Source organism: Rousettus aegyptiacus, unplaced genomic scaffold (genome assembly GCF_014176215.1).
Source record: "Rousettus aegyptiacus isolate mRouAeg1 unplaced genomic scaffold, mRouAeg1.p scaffold_m13_p_1, whole genome shotgun sequence".
Lineage (NCBI taxonomy): Eukaryota > Metazoa > Chordata > Mammalia > Chiroptera > Pteropodidae > Rousettus > Rousettus aegyptiacus.
Genome location: NW_023416284.1, coordinates 53,023,259 through 53,036,751, shown reverse-complemented (window position 1 = coordinate 53,036,751; position 13,493 = coordinate 53,023,259). Strand labels below are relative to the sequence as shown.

Below are 13,493 nucleotides of genomic sequence, written 5' to 3'. Positions count from 1 at the left end.
GTTTTCACATTTTTATTACTTTATTAAATCTAGAGTAAGAATTTGTTTCCATTCTTAATCATTCTCTTTCTAAGAAACTTTGAATCCTATCTTATTAGATTTAACATTAATAATTACTACAAGATTAAATTTACTTTGCCAATCAGAAGTTAGTTTCGACACTAAATAGCTGTCTTTGGCCTATTAACCTATGGACAAATCATGGATTGGCTTGGCAAAAAAAATTACATGACAACTCCATTAACAAATTCTAACAGTTCTGATCCCTGTAGAATGAAAGTTATCTTTCATTAACTGTATTTCCACACTTGATCTCACAAAGCATCAAACTAAAAGACTATAAATTTCACTGAATTAAAAAAATATATTTAAATACACTAACAAAGTTACAGCACTTTCACGGAAAATAAAATTGATTTTTGTCAATTAATAGTAGCAAGAACAGACAACGAAAAATATAATCAGTGGAACTGACAAAACATAGCATTAATTTATTGGATGAGTTTTATTACTGAAACTTAACAAATTAATTTTACTTTCTTCTTTCTAAAACCATACTGAGCTTAGTGTTGTTCTATTTATTTATCTCCTACAGTTACGAATAATAGAATCCATCTAACTCTTAGACGTTATGATTACAGTAACATAAGAAAGATTCATATCTGTGCCAAAAAGTTCAGCTTAAAAATTTTTTTGAATCATCAGAAGGGAATATCTGTGGATATCTATACTTCACCCACCTGTTTTCCAGTTTGGAACTAATAAAATTTTGTAAGGTTCAGGCACAATTCTCTTATAAACCCTCAAAAGTCATCAAATTGCCCCCAATTTTCTCAGATAACCTAAGGACTGGCTTTTCTTTTCTTCCGTTATCTCAAGTCCTCTAAAAGTTATTTACACTCATTGGTTCTGCATCATTCTTGCAATATATAAAATATTACAATACAATATGAAAATCTAAAACAAAAATCACACTCTTGGGAAGTAACCGATTTTACTGAGTAAAAGAAAACTGTGAAGTGGAGAAGATTTGAGCATTTATATCTTCTCCAAAGATCTGTTTATTGAGATATTTTAATCATTTCATTTGCACAAAAAAATCACATATCTGTTATTTTAATCAAGAAAAATTTGGTACCACACTTTTTTCGTGATCAAGCAAGCCTCCTTCATCTTGTTAATAATTACCAATACCAAAGAGAAAAACGTACTTGAAAGAATATTTCATTATAGAATGGTGAAATAATTTCTAATTGTTTTTTACCTGTAGCTCTTTTAATATGGCATTTCTTTTTAAATTATTAAGCACATGCAAAAAAATCCATTTTCAAGAATAGGTAGAGATTTATGACATAAGAGTGACTACCATACACCATCAGAATATTTGGACTTTTGGAAAGTTGATTTCTATATTCTATTTCTATTTTATTATTTTAAACAATTCAAGGCTAAGTATATTTGGAATTTCATTTTCATTGTAATTATAGATAAACGTCACTCCTTCTAGCCTGATGAATTTAATTTCTTGTTATAGCTCGGTGTGTTTATTTGTACACTTTCTTCCTAGTTGCTATCATTTCCTAGTTGTAATTATATCTTCTGGGAGCAATGCTTCTTTGCATGAAGGTTATATACATTTTGCTCTCTGTTAAGTTACTAGATAGAATAACTTTAAACATTTCACTTCAGGTTTTTGCTTTTGGGCGTCTCTATGAAAGCTGAGTCAAACTGGAAAGTGAGACAATGACTACATATGCTGCATGTTCACAGGACTCTTCATGCTTTTTTAAGGAAGTTAGAATTCGCAAGAATGGTTGAAAATGCATTCTGGAAAAAATACTTAAAACATTTTCAACCTCTATTACTTATGTAATGGCATCAAACTGATATTTCCATATTCAACATAAAGCTCATAGAGGCAACATAAAAAATTAACTATTATTATTATTTTGATTAATATTCAGCTATTATATGCTGAATATCATATAATATCATATATCAGATTTGCTTGCCTAATAAGACTGAAACGTATATTTTATTGTAGTTTCGAGTTTGCCATAAGGAATATTCATTTATGAGTCTTTACTGACATGTTATTATTATTATTATTTTCCCTCTAAAGTTAATAGTGAATGAAAATTCCATTTGTTAAGTTAAAGAGAAACAAAATACATGTCTAGAAAATTTCTAATGCATTCAGTTACCCATGTTAAAAATTAAACAGATAAAACTACAGGACAACAAATCTTGAGGAGATTAGCACTAACTTTCAGTTCATTACAGAGAATTTCTATGACATTGTAATAGGATTCTATAAAAGTGCAGTAGGCATTAGGTTATATAACAGCTTCTATTTTATTGAAAATTATGCTAAACATGTTCCCATCTACTGTCTCTTGAGCTTTTCTTTCTATTGTTTTAAATCAAACTAAGTATTTGCAAATAAGATACATAATTGACAATTTTTGAAATGAAAATATATAAATGAAATTAGCAATAGTATGAGAATTTTACTTTCTGTCCTCATACCTATGACAAGAATGATTTTTGGTCGAGGTCTAGCAGGATCAAAAACTTCATATTCCTCGATTAACTCTGCAGTCTCGGAGAGGTCTGTATCACTTTCTATGGAGAATTGATGGATTGGAGGAAGCCGATCATACCGCCGATATGGAAAGTTTGAATTTTCAGGCATTACTGCAAAAGAGTAAGATAACTTTGAAACGGAAAAAAATAGTATAAAAAACATTTTTGGCACTTAACCAATTAGTTGGAGAAATTTAAAAATTAAATGACTTTGATTTTCTCCAACTGGAAGAACACTGCATCCCCTAAATGGTCAGCAAATTTTTTCTTAAAGTATCAGTCAATATTTTGGGCTTTGACAGTCATATAGTTTCACATTCAACTTGGCTACGATCGATTGCAGGAAAGCGGTCATAGATAATAAACAAATGGATGTTCTTGCGTTCCAATAAAACTTTATTTATAAAAACAGGCAGCGAGCCAGACTTGGTCCATGAGTCATAGTTTGCCAACCCCTGCTCCAGAGGAACTTTCTCTGGAGGGACTACTGCCTAGTTTTGCTTGGTCATTTGTATATAATCTGGTCTCTGCAAATAGTGCTCCCTAGAATTGTGCAGTGCACAACCACCACGACTTTCACGACCATTTGCAGTTGCCATAGAGCCGATGTTTATGCATAATGTATTTCATTTATTTAATAAATACAGATACACATTCACTATGATCCAGACACTCTACTGTAGTCCAGTGGAATGACTTGGTAGCATAATGCACAAAAACTTAAAGTACTATTATAAGACAGGTAAAAGGGTAGCAAACAATTTCTACGTTTGGAATATCTTTCAACATCATTGAATTTTACTTTCCCAATATTTATTACCTTTAACCTCCTTTACTTAAAAATGTAACTACGAAGATTTACGTTTACATCTACAATGGCAACAAATATTTGCCATATATTGCCAGACATAGCACGTGGAGCATGATTCAGTAGAATAAGATGCAGTCCTGCCCCTATAGGGCTTACAAACTGGCGATTACATGCTTGTATCTCACAGCTGTATGTATGCCAGCAGGATAAGTGCTAAACGAACACCTCTTTGGTAAACACCGTAGTTCAATGAATGGGTAGATCCATTTGTGTTAAAGTGGTTAGGAAAGGACTTGCAAAAGAGGCATGACCTAGAGTTTGAAACACAAGTACAGGTGATATAATGTGGAAAGTGTATCCTAGTTGGTGGAAACAAAACACAAAGACTCAGAGTCAGAAATGCAAATGAAATTTTTAAAAGCCCAAATGAGGCAGATAGTCTCAACCAGTTATTGATATATAATTCATGCCTCCTTCCTTTCCACTCACTCTATGTGTCAGTATTCCAGGAGGCATAGAGAAATTCTAACTACCTCAAAGGCACCTGCACAAAGGAGACCTGGCCTTTCATGAGAAATTCAGATAAGAGCACCCCTGAATTTTAGTGTGGTGTAATGCTTACATCTCCTCCAGGATGCTTATTGGGTAGAAATTTCCATTCTCTGTTGATAGAACAAATGAGGTCATCGGCTACTGATTCACTGGACTCACTTTAGTTCCACAAAAGGAGTGGAGTAGTCTGCAGATGACAATGGACATTCTTTAGAAAATTCTGGGAAGGGCTGTGTCAGGGAAGGCACTCACAAGAGTATCCTGTTTTGCCTTGAAATTAAATTACTTCATCCAACATAGGGCAAAACTAGGCATTATCTTTGATTACTTGCTTCCCTCACTCTTCATATCTACTCCCATAGATTTTAGCTCCAAAACATATCATGAATTTATATGCTTTTAGCCATCTCCATTAGCACAACTCCTCTCCAAGCCACCATCATATATTTACCCATACTATTATAATAGACGCTTGCAGGTCTGCCTGCTTCCACGCTTGTCTCCACAATCCATTGCCTAAAATGCTCTTCCTATACTGGTCCCATGGCTGACTGCTTCTTGTCATTCACACCACAGCTTAAATGTCACCTCCTATACGAGGATTTTACCGACTTTTTAATCTAAAGCCACCCAGTTAATTTCAAGAACATCATTCTAACAATGCTCTGCAAAGCACCTACCACTTCACCATCTGAGAGGTCTCTTATTCATTCATTGTTTGTGTTCCCTCATTAGAATGTTAAGTTCTATGACAGCAGGGATCTTACCTATCTGGAACCCTGTATCCCCAGGATCTAGGGCTGTTGCTTGGCACATAGTCAGTGTCCAATAAATATTTATTGAATTAACAATTTAAAGAACAGCCTTGCTGAAATAGGTGGTTTCCCATGGAGAAAAGCCAGAAGATGGGTAAGTAGAATGTGGCTATAGTGTGGAGGGTTTTGAATACCAGGGGAAAGGTATTCAGCTTTAATCTGGTAGAAAGCCAGTGGAGGCTTTTTGGGGTTAGAATGGGTTTGAGTAGAAAGAGACTAGGAGCTGAAAAAGTAGCAACTAGGAAGCTATTAAAGTAATCCATAGGTGAGAGGTGCAAGCTGAAGTTAGAGGGGTAGTAGCGGAAATGGAAATGAATGGTTGGGTATAAAGCACATCGTTAGAATTGGAACATGAAAAATGAAAGGAGGTGACAGGTCTAAAAACAATTGCAACATTTCAAGTCTAAAAGAATAAGAAACATATTGCATTTCATGTAATATCTTTCTGCCCTTTTTTTTTTTGCCTTTTTTAATTTTTATTTTTCAATTAGGATTGACATATATTTTTTATATTGGTTTCAGGTGTATGCCTTCTCTTTTCTGTTTCAGAAATACTGGGCTTCTTCCATTCCCGTCTATATCACAGCTTCTTCTCTATGTCAGGAACTTCTGTTCTCTGTTCCCTGGTATACTCTCAATCTCATCCATCCTTCTCTAGCTAACACCTACTTGGTTTTATGTCTCCGAGTATTAGCATATCACTTCTTCCAGGAAGTCTACCCTGAATCACAGCGTAGGTTGGATCCTTCCTCCTGTTAATATGGTTAGTCCTATGACATATGGCATTTCCTATAGCACCTGTTGTGCTTCTAATTATATTTTTGATGCCTGTTTCATTGCTAGACTATAAAGCTCTATGGGGGCAGGTGCGAATTTGTTCTTTTTTGGTTGCCACATGCTCAGTCCTAAAACAGTGTCTGGCACATAGTACTTACTCAATAAATGGTTATTTTATTGCTCAATTGACTTATGACTGACTTCATGGAAATAGAAAAAAGAGAAGCGAGTGCTGGTTTCGAAGTAAATATGGTATATTGTTATGTTTGGTGTTAGCTATAATAAGATGACAATGAGATATTCCAGAAGAGACGCTCTAAAGACAGTTAAAACTATGAAACTGGAATTTCATTTGCAAGTAACTTTTTGTTCAGTTGTATACATATGGCAGGAAAAAATGCTCATGTCACATTTATAGTGGGATGCTTTAAAGAACCGTCAGCCAATACTTTAGCCTTGCTTTTATCATATTTGTACTTAGGAAAGTAATTTGCTTAAATGATTAAAATGATTTATTTCACTGAATAATCTTTCGTAATTACATATTAGCATAGTTAAGTCAACATTTTGGCAAAAATGCATAAGTCACTTTATATTCCTATAAATAACCATAATGCTTTAAGTTACTGTAAAGTTAGCAATTTTGTTAAATTTAAAACCTATTCTATAAATTATAGCTAAAACTTACAAATAGAAAGAATATGTGAAGTAGTTCATAAAATCAAATTTTATTATTATAAAACAAGTCATTTTCTCCCTTTTAGCATACATTCTAGATAAAGGACAGTGTGATACAACATTCTTGTCACCATGGCACGTGGAAAGGTTCTATATGATGACTAATTAAAAGATCTCTGAGTAGGAATTCTGGTGAAATATTAATAGGTATGGAGACTAAAATTAAGAAGCAATTTTAATTTTAATGAAGGTTAAACCTACATTTTCGTAGGCCCTTTGGATGTGTCTCATTCAGCTCTACTTGACTGCCTTTATACAATAACTGTTCTCTCTAGATCTGCTCTCTAGTTTGACCACTCTCCCCACCATTCTCTATTACACTCTGGCTTGCTGGGTTCTATGTGTAATCAAGCCAAGCAACAATATAAAACAGGGACAGATTCATTTTGTTGCAAAAGTGTCACTTTATATGAGCAGCTTTTCAACTAAGTGAGTATCATATCCTCTTAGATTTAAATTTAAAATGTAACAATATCTTAGACTAAGTCCAGTAATACCTGAGGTTTGTTAGTGCTTTAAGGTTTCGAAAGCAGTTACTCATATTTGCCTTACTTGATTTAACAAGAGTGTAGGGCATATAGTTAATATTGAGCCAGAGTCTAACAGTACGACAACACCCTGGGAAATAAGCCATTTTGGGAAGGTGTATGAACTCTTCAAACCCATGAAAATATCATTTTGTTCACCAAAGCAGTAATTTATCTAGTGGCATGCTGCAGCAGTAACTAGCTAAAGGTGATCTCTTGAGCACCCAAAACTAAATCACCCAGCGATGACTCCTGTGGACAGGGAAGGATTCTTCTCTCTGGAGATGTTTCTGAGCAAATGTTTCTATTTTCCCTCTCTGCTTGTGTTTCTTAAAAATTAACACATTCGACTTTTCCCCACACTGCATTCAAATAAAATCTAAGTGGGTCATGACTAAGTAAAATAAAACAAACTGAGATTTATGTCCTCTTTTATTTATTGCAAATAGAATGATCTCCACTTCAAATTCTGTCTGTATAGCCAAAAATTTTCGTGGTATGATTTTTGAGAATAGTTTAAATTTGGAAAATATAATGATCTTGGCCACTGAGAAAGAATTAATTTAGTTTCCCTTGATTGGAACTGATTCCATTTTGCACATACTATTATACTTCTCCATTTCATCCAGAGCCTAAAAGGCTAGGTTGCCTGATGTTGAATCACTAATTTTGAAAAGTATTTTACAAAGCTATCTGAATACCACCGAACTCTTCTAGCAAACTCCAGTTCTTAGTTTCATATTATTCCTAAAACTGTTAAAAAAAGTTTATGGCTTCTATTTTTTTTTATAGCAACCAATCACCTAATTTGATGTATCACATTCAGTAGTTGCTTAATAAATACTTGTTGAATTAACTAGTGTAAAGTTTACATTCATTTATCCAGATGCATTAATATGAACTCTGAATTTGGAAACATTTTAATAAGTCAATCTCTTCCAAGCTAGTGATAACTATCAATTTTGTATATCATCTCATTTATTTTGAAGTCTTATTTGAAATTTTAAAAATAATTCATAGTTTGCTAATGTAATTAATCTCATAAAATAATGAAGTCAGTAATATAAAACTTTATTAAGACTTTACAGTGAAGTGCTGGACAATGGTATGTAATTTTATTTGTCTTATCATAGAGGTGATTAGAATAAGTAGTCATGTTGCAGGGTCAAATATCCTCCCAGGCATTTGGACACCTAATAAATTAAATTACCACCTACAGTCTATGTGGTACATTTCAAAGAGAACTGCCATAACTGTAAACTGTCTATTATTCTACATATACATTACCATTTCTTAGAAAGGATCTCCGCGACTGTCCTCCATTGAGCGGAGGTAAGGTCTTCTTTTCCTGGCTGACGAATGTATCCCATTTCACCTTGTCACAGCCACCTAGTTCCTTTACTTTCTGTAAACAGCTTTCCAAGTACTCTACTGGGTCTTCGGGCTTAGAACACATCAGTCCATTCAAAAGGCTCTGAAACAACAAAATACACCCACGTTTTAAAACCATATTTTGAACCATATTGGTAGTTTTAGTTCTTCACATTTATTTTAATAAACAGAGTTGAAATTATGATATAATTAAAATAACCCCTTAAATTTTCTTGATTAGTTTTCAGCTCATCATTCTCTTTTTAAACAATTCAGACAACTATAGAGCTTAAAATGGAAGGGCTCTATCAAAGGGAGATAAAGTACAGTGTGTAAAGATGCCCTAATCATTACTAATCACATTCCTATTTATCCTTAAAGTCTCCAAGCTTCGGTTTCTTCCTGTGTAAACCAGGAGTAATAATACCTACCTCAGAGGGCCTTTTTAAGGACTTAAAAATTTAATATTTGTAAAATGCATATTAAGTGCCCAGCACATAGTAAGTGCTCAATAAATATTGTTGGTAGTTTGTTAATATTGTTATAATTATCAGATAGCTCCTTTGAGCCCTCAAGTTGGCTTATGGACCCCTTCTTCTGTGTTCCCATGGTACTTAGAAAAAAAATCTTACCTGTCATTTATACTGAAATCATCAGTTTATATGTTAGTGCCCTCATAGGAACTATAAACCTCTCAACAACTCAGTGTGGGTCTTATTTATCTTTCAATCTCCAGACCCTGACACTTTTTCTGGAACATAATAGGTGCATATTGAACGGTTTCTAAAAAGGAAAAAAATTTCACTCACAACATGAAATCTGAGACTCAACAAATGCTATTTTATATATAATATGTCACAATAATATCCACTGAATTTACAGAGGAGGAAGAAGAGCATGAACCTGTATTACTTTTTCTGTTTCTGGTGTCTGATGTACCACATGTACTAGTTTCTAAATATACTACAAATTCAGAAATGCTGACTCCTGGGAACTGGACTAGTATACAAAGTATTTTCCTTTAGAATATTTCATGGAAAAAGCATTGGGGATTATTATCACCGAAATACACTGTTAATGCACAAAATGCACACCCTTTGAAAGGCTGACATCCATCCTAAATACAGCGTTTTATTTTCAAATTATTCTTCTGCTCAAAATGGTAGGCAATTCTTACCAGGTACAATTGTTCTCTGAAATCCTAAATAGTGTGCATTAGGATGTTGAATCAGAGGTGTTCAATTGCAGAGGGAAAGGAAAAAACTAATTTGGGGATCCACATGCAGTTTGCATCAAAATCTGTGCTATACACACAGACAGACAGACACACACACACGCAGAGCACTTAACTTCTTATATTCCTCTTATGTTAATATAACTAACTTTGTGTCAGTACTTACTATGTCTTTGTATGCATTAGTTTATCCAGTGTGCTCTCAGCCCTGTGTAGCATTATTATCCCCATCTTATAGATTAGGAAGTCATGGCTCAGAGACGTTAGTTGATGAAGGTTACTTAGCTAGAAACCTATAGGCCCAGGATTCCAACTCAATGTTTCTGATTTAAAAACCCATATATTGCTCTTTCTCCAAATCTTGCAAAAATATAGTATAGGATAAAAAGGAAATGCCAGATTATCTGTGTCCCATACATAATCCAAAGTATTCAAGTTTGTCTTCTTTATTTAAAATCATTACTACCTAAAATGAGTAAACAAACTAAATGAAGTTTTTTTGTTTGTTTTTACTAGAAAATATACATTTCCAGCCTCTCTAAACAAAACTGACTCCCCAAAGGGTACTGGTTTTAGAAGATGGGGAATGGGTTCCAATCCTTCATGGATAATTAAGTCCTTTTTTCCCGTACTCAGTTTTCATCACAGATTAAAGATAACCAGCAAATACTATTACTCGGTCTCTTTGAGTTAATTGAGAGCTTAAATAACTTAGACTTTCTCCAGTACTTCGATTAATTGCTGAATCTCTGTTCTAAGGTATGGTGGTACAAGTTCAGTATGTACACCATAAAGTTAGTTAGAGTTAAAAACTCATGACAAAATCAGGGGAAAGTGAGTGTTTAAAAAACATTTAATCTAAAAATGGAAACACATTTCAAACTTGAACTGACCAGAGATATTCCATTTAGCCTATGTGATGTCTCCAGTCAGGAAGAAATCTGAAAAGGTCAGTTAGATACATGTAGTTGTCTGACAATATATAAATTCAATAATTAGTCACTTAGTCTACAATGGTGTCTAATATCCACAGCAGGGCCAATGTATTAGGTTTGCTAGATACCTAATTGTTAAATATATACTTAGAAACTTTGTATACCTAAATCGTAGTTTAGAGGAAGAAAATCCAATTTGGAAAGTTAAGCCATTTGGCTTTGCTGTCTACACTCATCACATGGAGAAGTGCCAGGTTTTACTTCTCTCTTTGCTGTGCACAAACACAGATTCCACTTACTGGAAGGCCTTTGGAGGTCACCAGCAGTCTCCTTCCATCTTCCATTGTCCAGGGTTGCATTTAAGTACTCTGTGTTACTGCATTTCACCTAAGAGAGTTGACTTCCTTTTCTGGGTGTGCACTATTTAAAAATGTCCCATTCATTCACAGAAAAACCAACAAAAGAAAAGCACAGCACCTGAACAATCACTTATTTGCATACAGTGTAGATTTTCATGAAGAAATGATCAAAATTATCTGTGGTTACCTTCCACCAAGGAGGAAAAATGGTACCCACATTTATAAAGAAAAAAGACATAGTATTAAGCAGCACTTTACAATCGGGGGACTCCTCTGTAGATGTTTCTACTTATTCTTTTAGAAGTGTAATAAATTTGATCTATTTTTGACAAAACCTTCATCTCTTCATCTCCATTTTACTTTTTGGAAATTAAAAAAAAAAAAACCCCACAAAACTCTTAACAAGAATTCTACATACCCCCATGACTGACCTTACACAACATGTGATTATGTTTAAGCGCGAGTAACACATTTGCTATATTTGGGGCTTTACACACCAACCTTGTACTAAGTGGGTGGTTTACCTGGAAATCTCGACTCCTAATGGACTTACAGAGGTGAACAAAAAATGAAGATAGTTTGGAAAAACGAGGACAAAATTCTTTTCCCAACTAGGGTCTTAATTTTTGTTGTCGTTGTTGTTGTTGTTTAGCAGAACGAAGCCCCCAAACAGGAGAGAAAAAACAGCTCATGACCTTTAATTTACTATAAGTCCACAGTCTATCATCTTTCAGAAATGGGGGCCAGGTTTGCAGTGATTGGATTTCCCCTTTCAGGGTTCTGTCTATGGAGCTTGGCTCGCTTCCTTTTTTTTTTTTTTTTTTTTTTTTTTAACCTAAGCAAATATCTTAAAATTCAAATATGGAATGAAAGGAAGCAAAAACGATCTGAGACAGAGGCTGTGGTTTAGAACTAACCAAGGTTCCTTTGGTTCCTCAAATCTCCTCTTCCACACTCTCAACGTGTCCCCCATCCCGCGGGTCCCTAGTGCAGATGGTGCTGTGATGCGGTCTTAAGACAGAGCAACAGGAGTCACGTCCACCACGCCGCTCCCTCTCAGACCAGCTTTCTCTAGGTTGGTTGGGAAGGGCTGGCAAAAGCTGCGGCTGGGGAGGCGACGAAGAGAACCCTCCCAAGGCGACGGGAAAACGTGCTCGGGAGTTCATTCACCGAAAGCGCAGAGCAGCGCTGGCTGCCTGCCACCCGGAGGTAGCACTGCACTTGATGGGTTTGGATTCGTTTTTGCATCTTCATCCGCTCTTCTCCAAGCTTTCCCTGGAGAGGGCTGCTTTCGTCCACACTTCTCTTTCACCGCTGGGATCCCGACCCTCCGCGCAAGGGGGCTAGGGATCTTGACCCCTCAATTTCTAGTCCTCGCTCGTTCCTGGGCGCAAGCGTACGGTTCCACCTGGCCTGGCCCTTGCCTCCAGAAAGCGCGCCCAGCCGCTGCCTGTAGCCCATCCCGGGTGTCCGCATCCGAGGGGTGCAGCCTGCTTCCAGAACCCGCTAGAAGACTGAAACTTGGTCTGGGAGGTGTGGGCTCCTGTACCCAGCCTTCGGACCAGGATCCAGGCAAATCCCAGGAAAGGCGGCTGCCGCCGGGCAAGGGGGCGGGCGGGCGAGCTTCTGCTAGCCCCTTCACTTCCATGCCCCGCGTTGGTAAGGTGGGACGGGCGCGGTTCCTCACCATGAACGCCCGAGATGCCCTCCCCGATCCTCCCCACCCTCCCGCTCCTCTGCCAGCCCTAGCCCCCTACCTCGAAAAGCTGAGGGATTTCCCTCCGGGCCAGATACTCCTTGGCATCGTTGGTGTTCATGGCTGTGCCGCGCGCGCCTTGGGCACAGGCGGGGAGGCTCCCAGGCTGCGGCGACCTGGTCTGGCGCTGGCGGGGTCCGGGATGAGCACCGTGAAGCCCCCGCTCTCACGCGCAAATACACGCTCGGCTCGGCCTGCCCAGGCCAGGGACCCCCCTCTTCCTCTCCCCAGGGGCTGTGGTCTCCGCGCTCCCGCCGCCCCCGCCTCGGTGCCAGCCACAGAACCTGGGCTGCGGTCTCGGAGCAACGGCTTCCCGGGCTCCCAGGCAGCTCCTCCGCCAGGGGAGGGGCGGAGGGAATGGAGGAGGGAGGACAGGGCGGCGGACGCAAGGCAGCTGCCCGCCCGCCTCTCCTGCTCAGCGCGCGGCGCTCTGCGCCTTCAGGAGCCCAGACTACGGCGGCGGCCAGTCACGCAGCGCGGGCAGGCGCGGGGTTGCGGGGGTGGGGACGGGCGCGCGCGGGGGCTTGTAGTCACACCCCTCCATGCGGCCCCGCCGCCCTGGGGACGCAGCAACCTGGGACCTGGTGGCCAAAAGAACAGAGTCGGGGCTTTTAGGAACCTGGGATCTTTTCGCTTCTCCGGACCTTTTTCTCTACCCTCTACCCTTCCACCCCCGCACACCCACACGGTTACTCCTGCGTCCCTAAGGAGCTCCCAAGAAAAAACCTAATTGTCACCGAATTTATCTTTTATTCCTAAGATGAACGATCTTTCATAATAGGAAGCTGGGGGTAAGGAAAAAGGGAGGATTGTGGTGCGGAATCCATTTTCTTAAAATAACTTTTAAATCTTGGGTATTTATATCCTTCGAGAAAGTTTTGCTACCTAGTTTTGATTTTTTTTTTTTTTAATCCTTACAGATTTCAGTATAAGGCCTTAGAGTGAACCTGAAATCTTCATTAACAGAAGTAGCCAGCTAGCTAGTTACCTCCATAGAGAGAAATGGGAAGGTAGAAGTGAGAAGTACTTGGT

The 13,493-nt window shown here is 37.8% G+C and overlaps 1 protein-coding gene across 3 annotated transcripts in view; it reads right to left on the bottom strand.

The window, feature by feature from the left end:
* The window catches only part of AK5 (adenylate kinase 5), a 190,137-nt gene extending 177,244 nt beyond the window's left edge, over positions 1–12,893 (bottom strand). Inside the window, exons 1-3 of one of the 3 annotated variants that reach the window (XM_016151055.2) lie at positions 12,463–12,893; positions 8,094–8,280; positions 2,530–2,625 (exon numbers count right to left, since the gene is read on the bottom strand). In XM_016151055.2, coding sequence (XP_016006541.2) covers positions 2,530–2,625; positions 8,094–8,280; positions 12,463–12,522 — 343 coding nt within the window. In that variant the 5' untranslated portion in view covers positions 12,523–12,893. Of the gene's footprint in view, positions 1–2,529; positions 2,698–8,093; positions 8,281–12,462 lie in introns of all 3 variants that reach the window. The other 2 variants (XM_016151054.2, XM_036235367.1) reach the window with 2 other exon arrangements.
* Between the last annotated feature and the right edge of the window lie 600 nt (positions 12,894–13,493).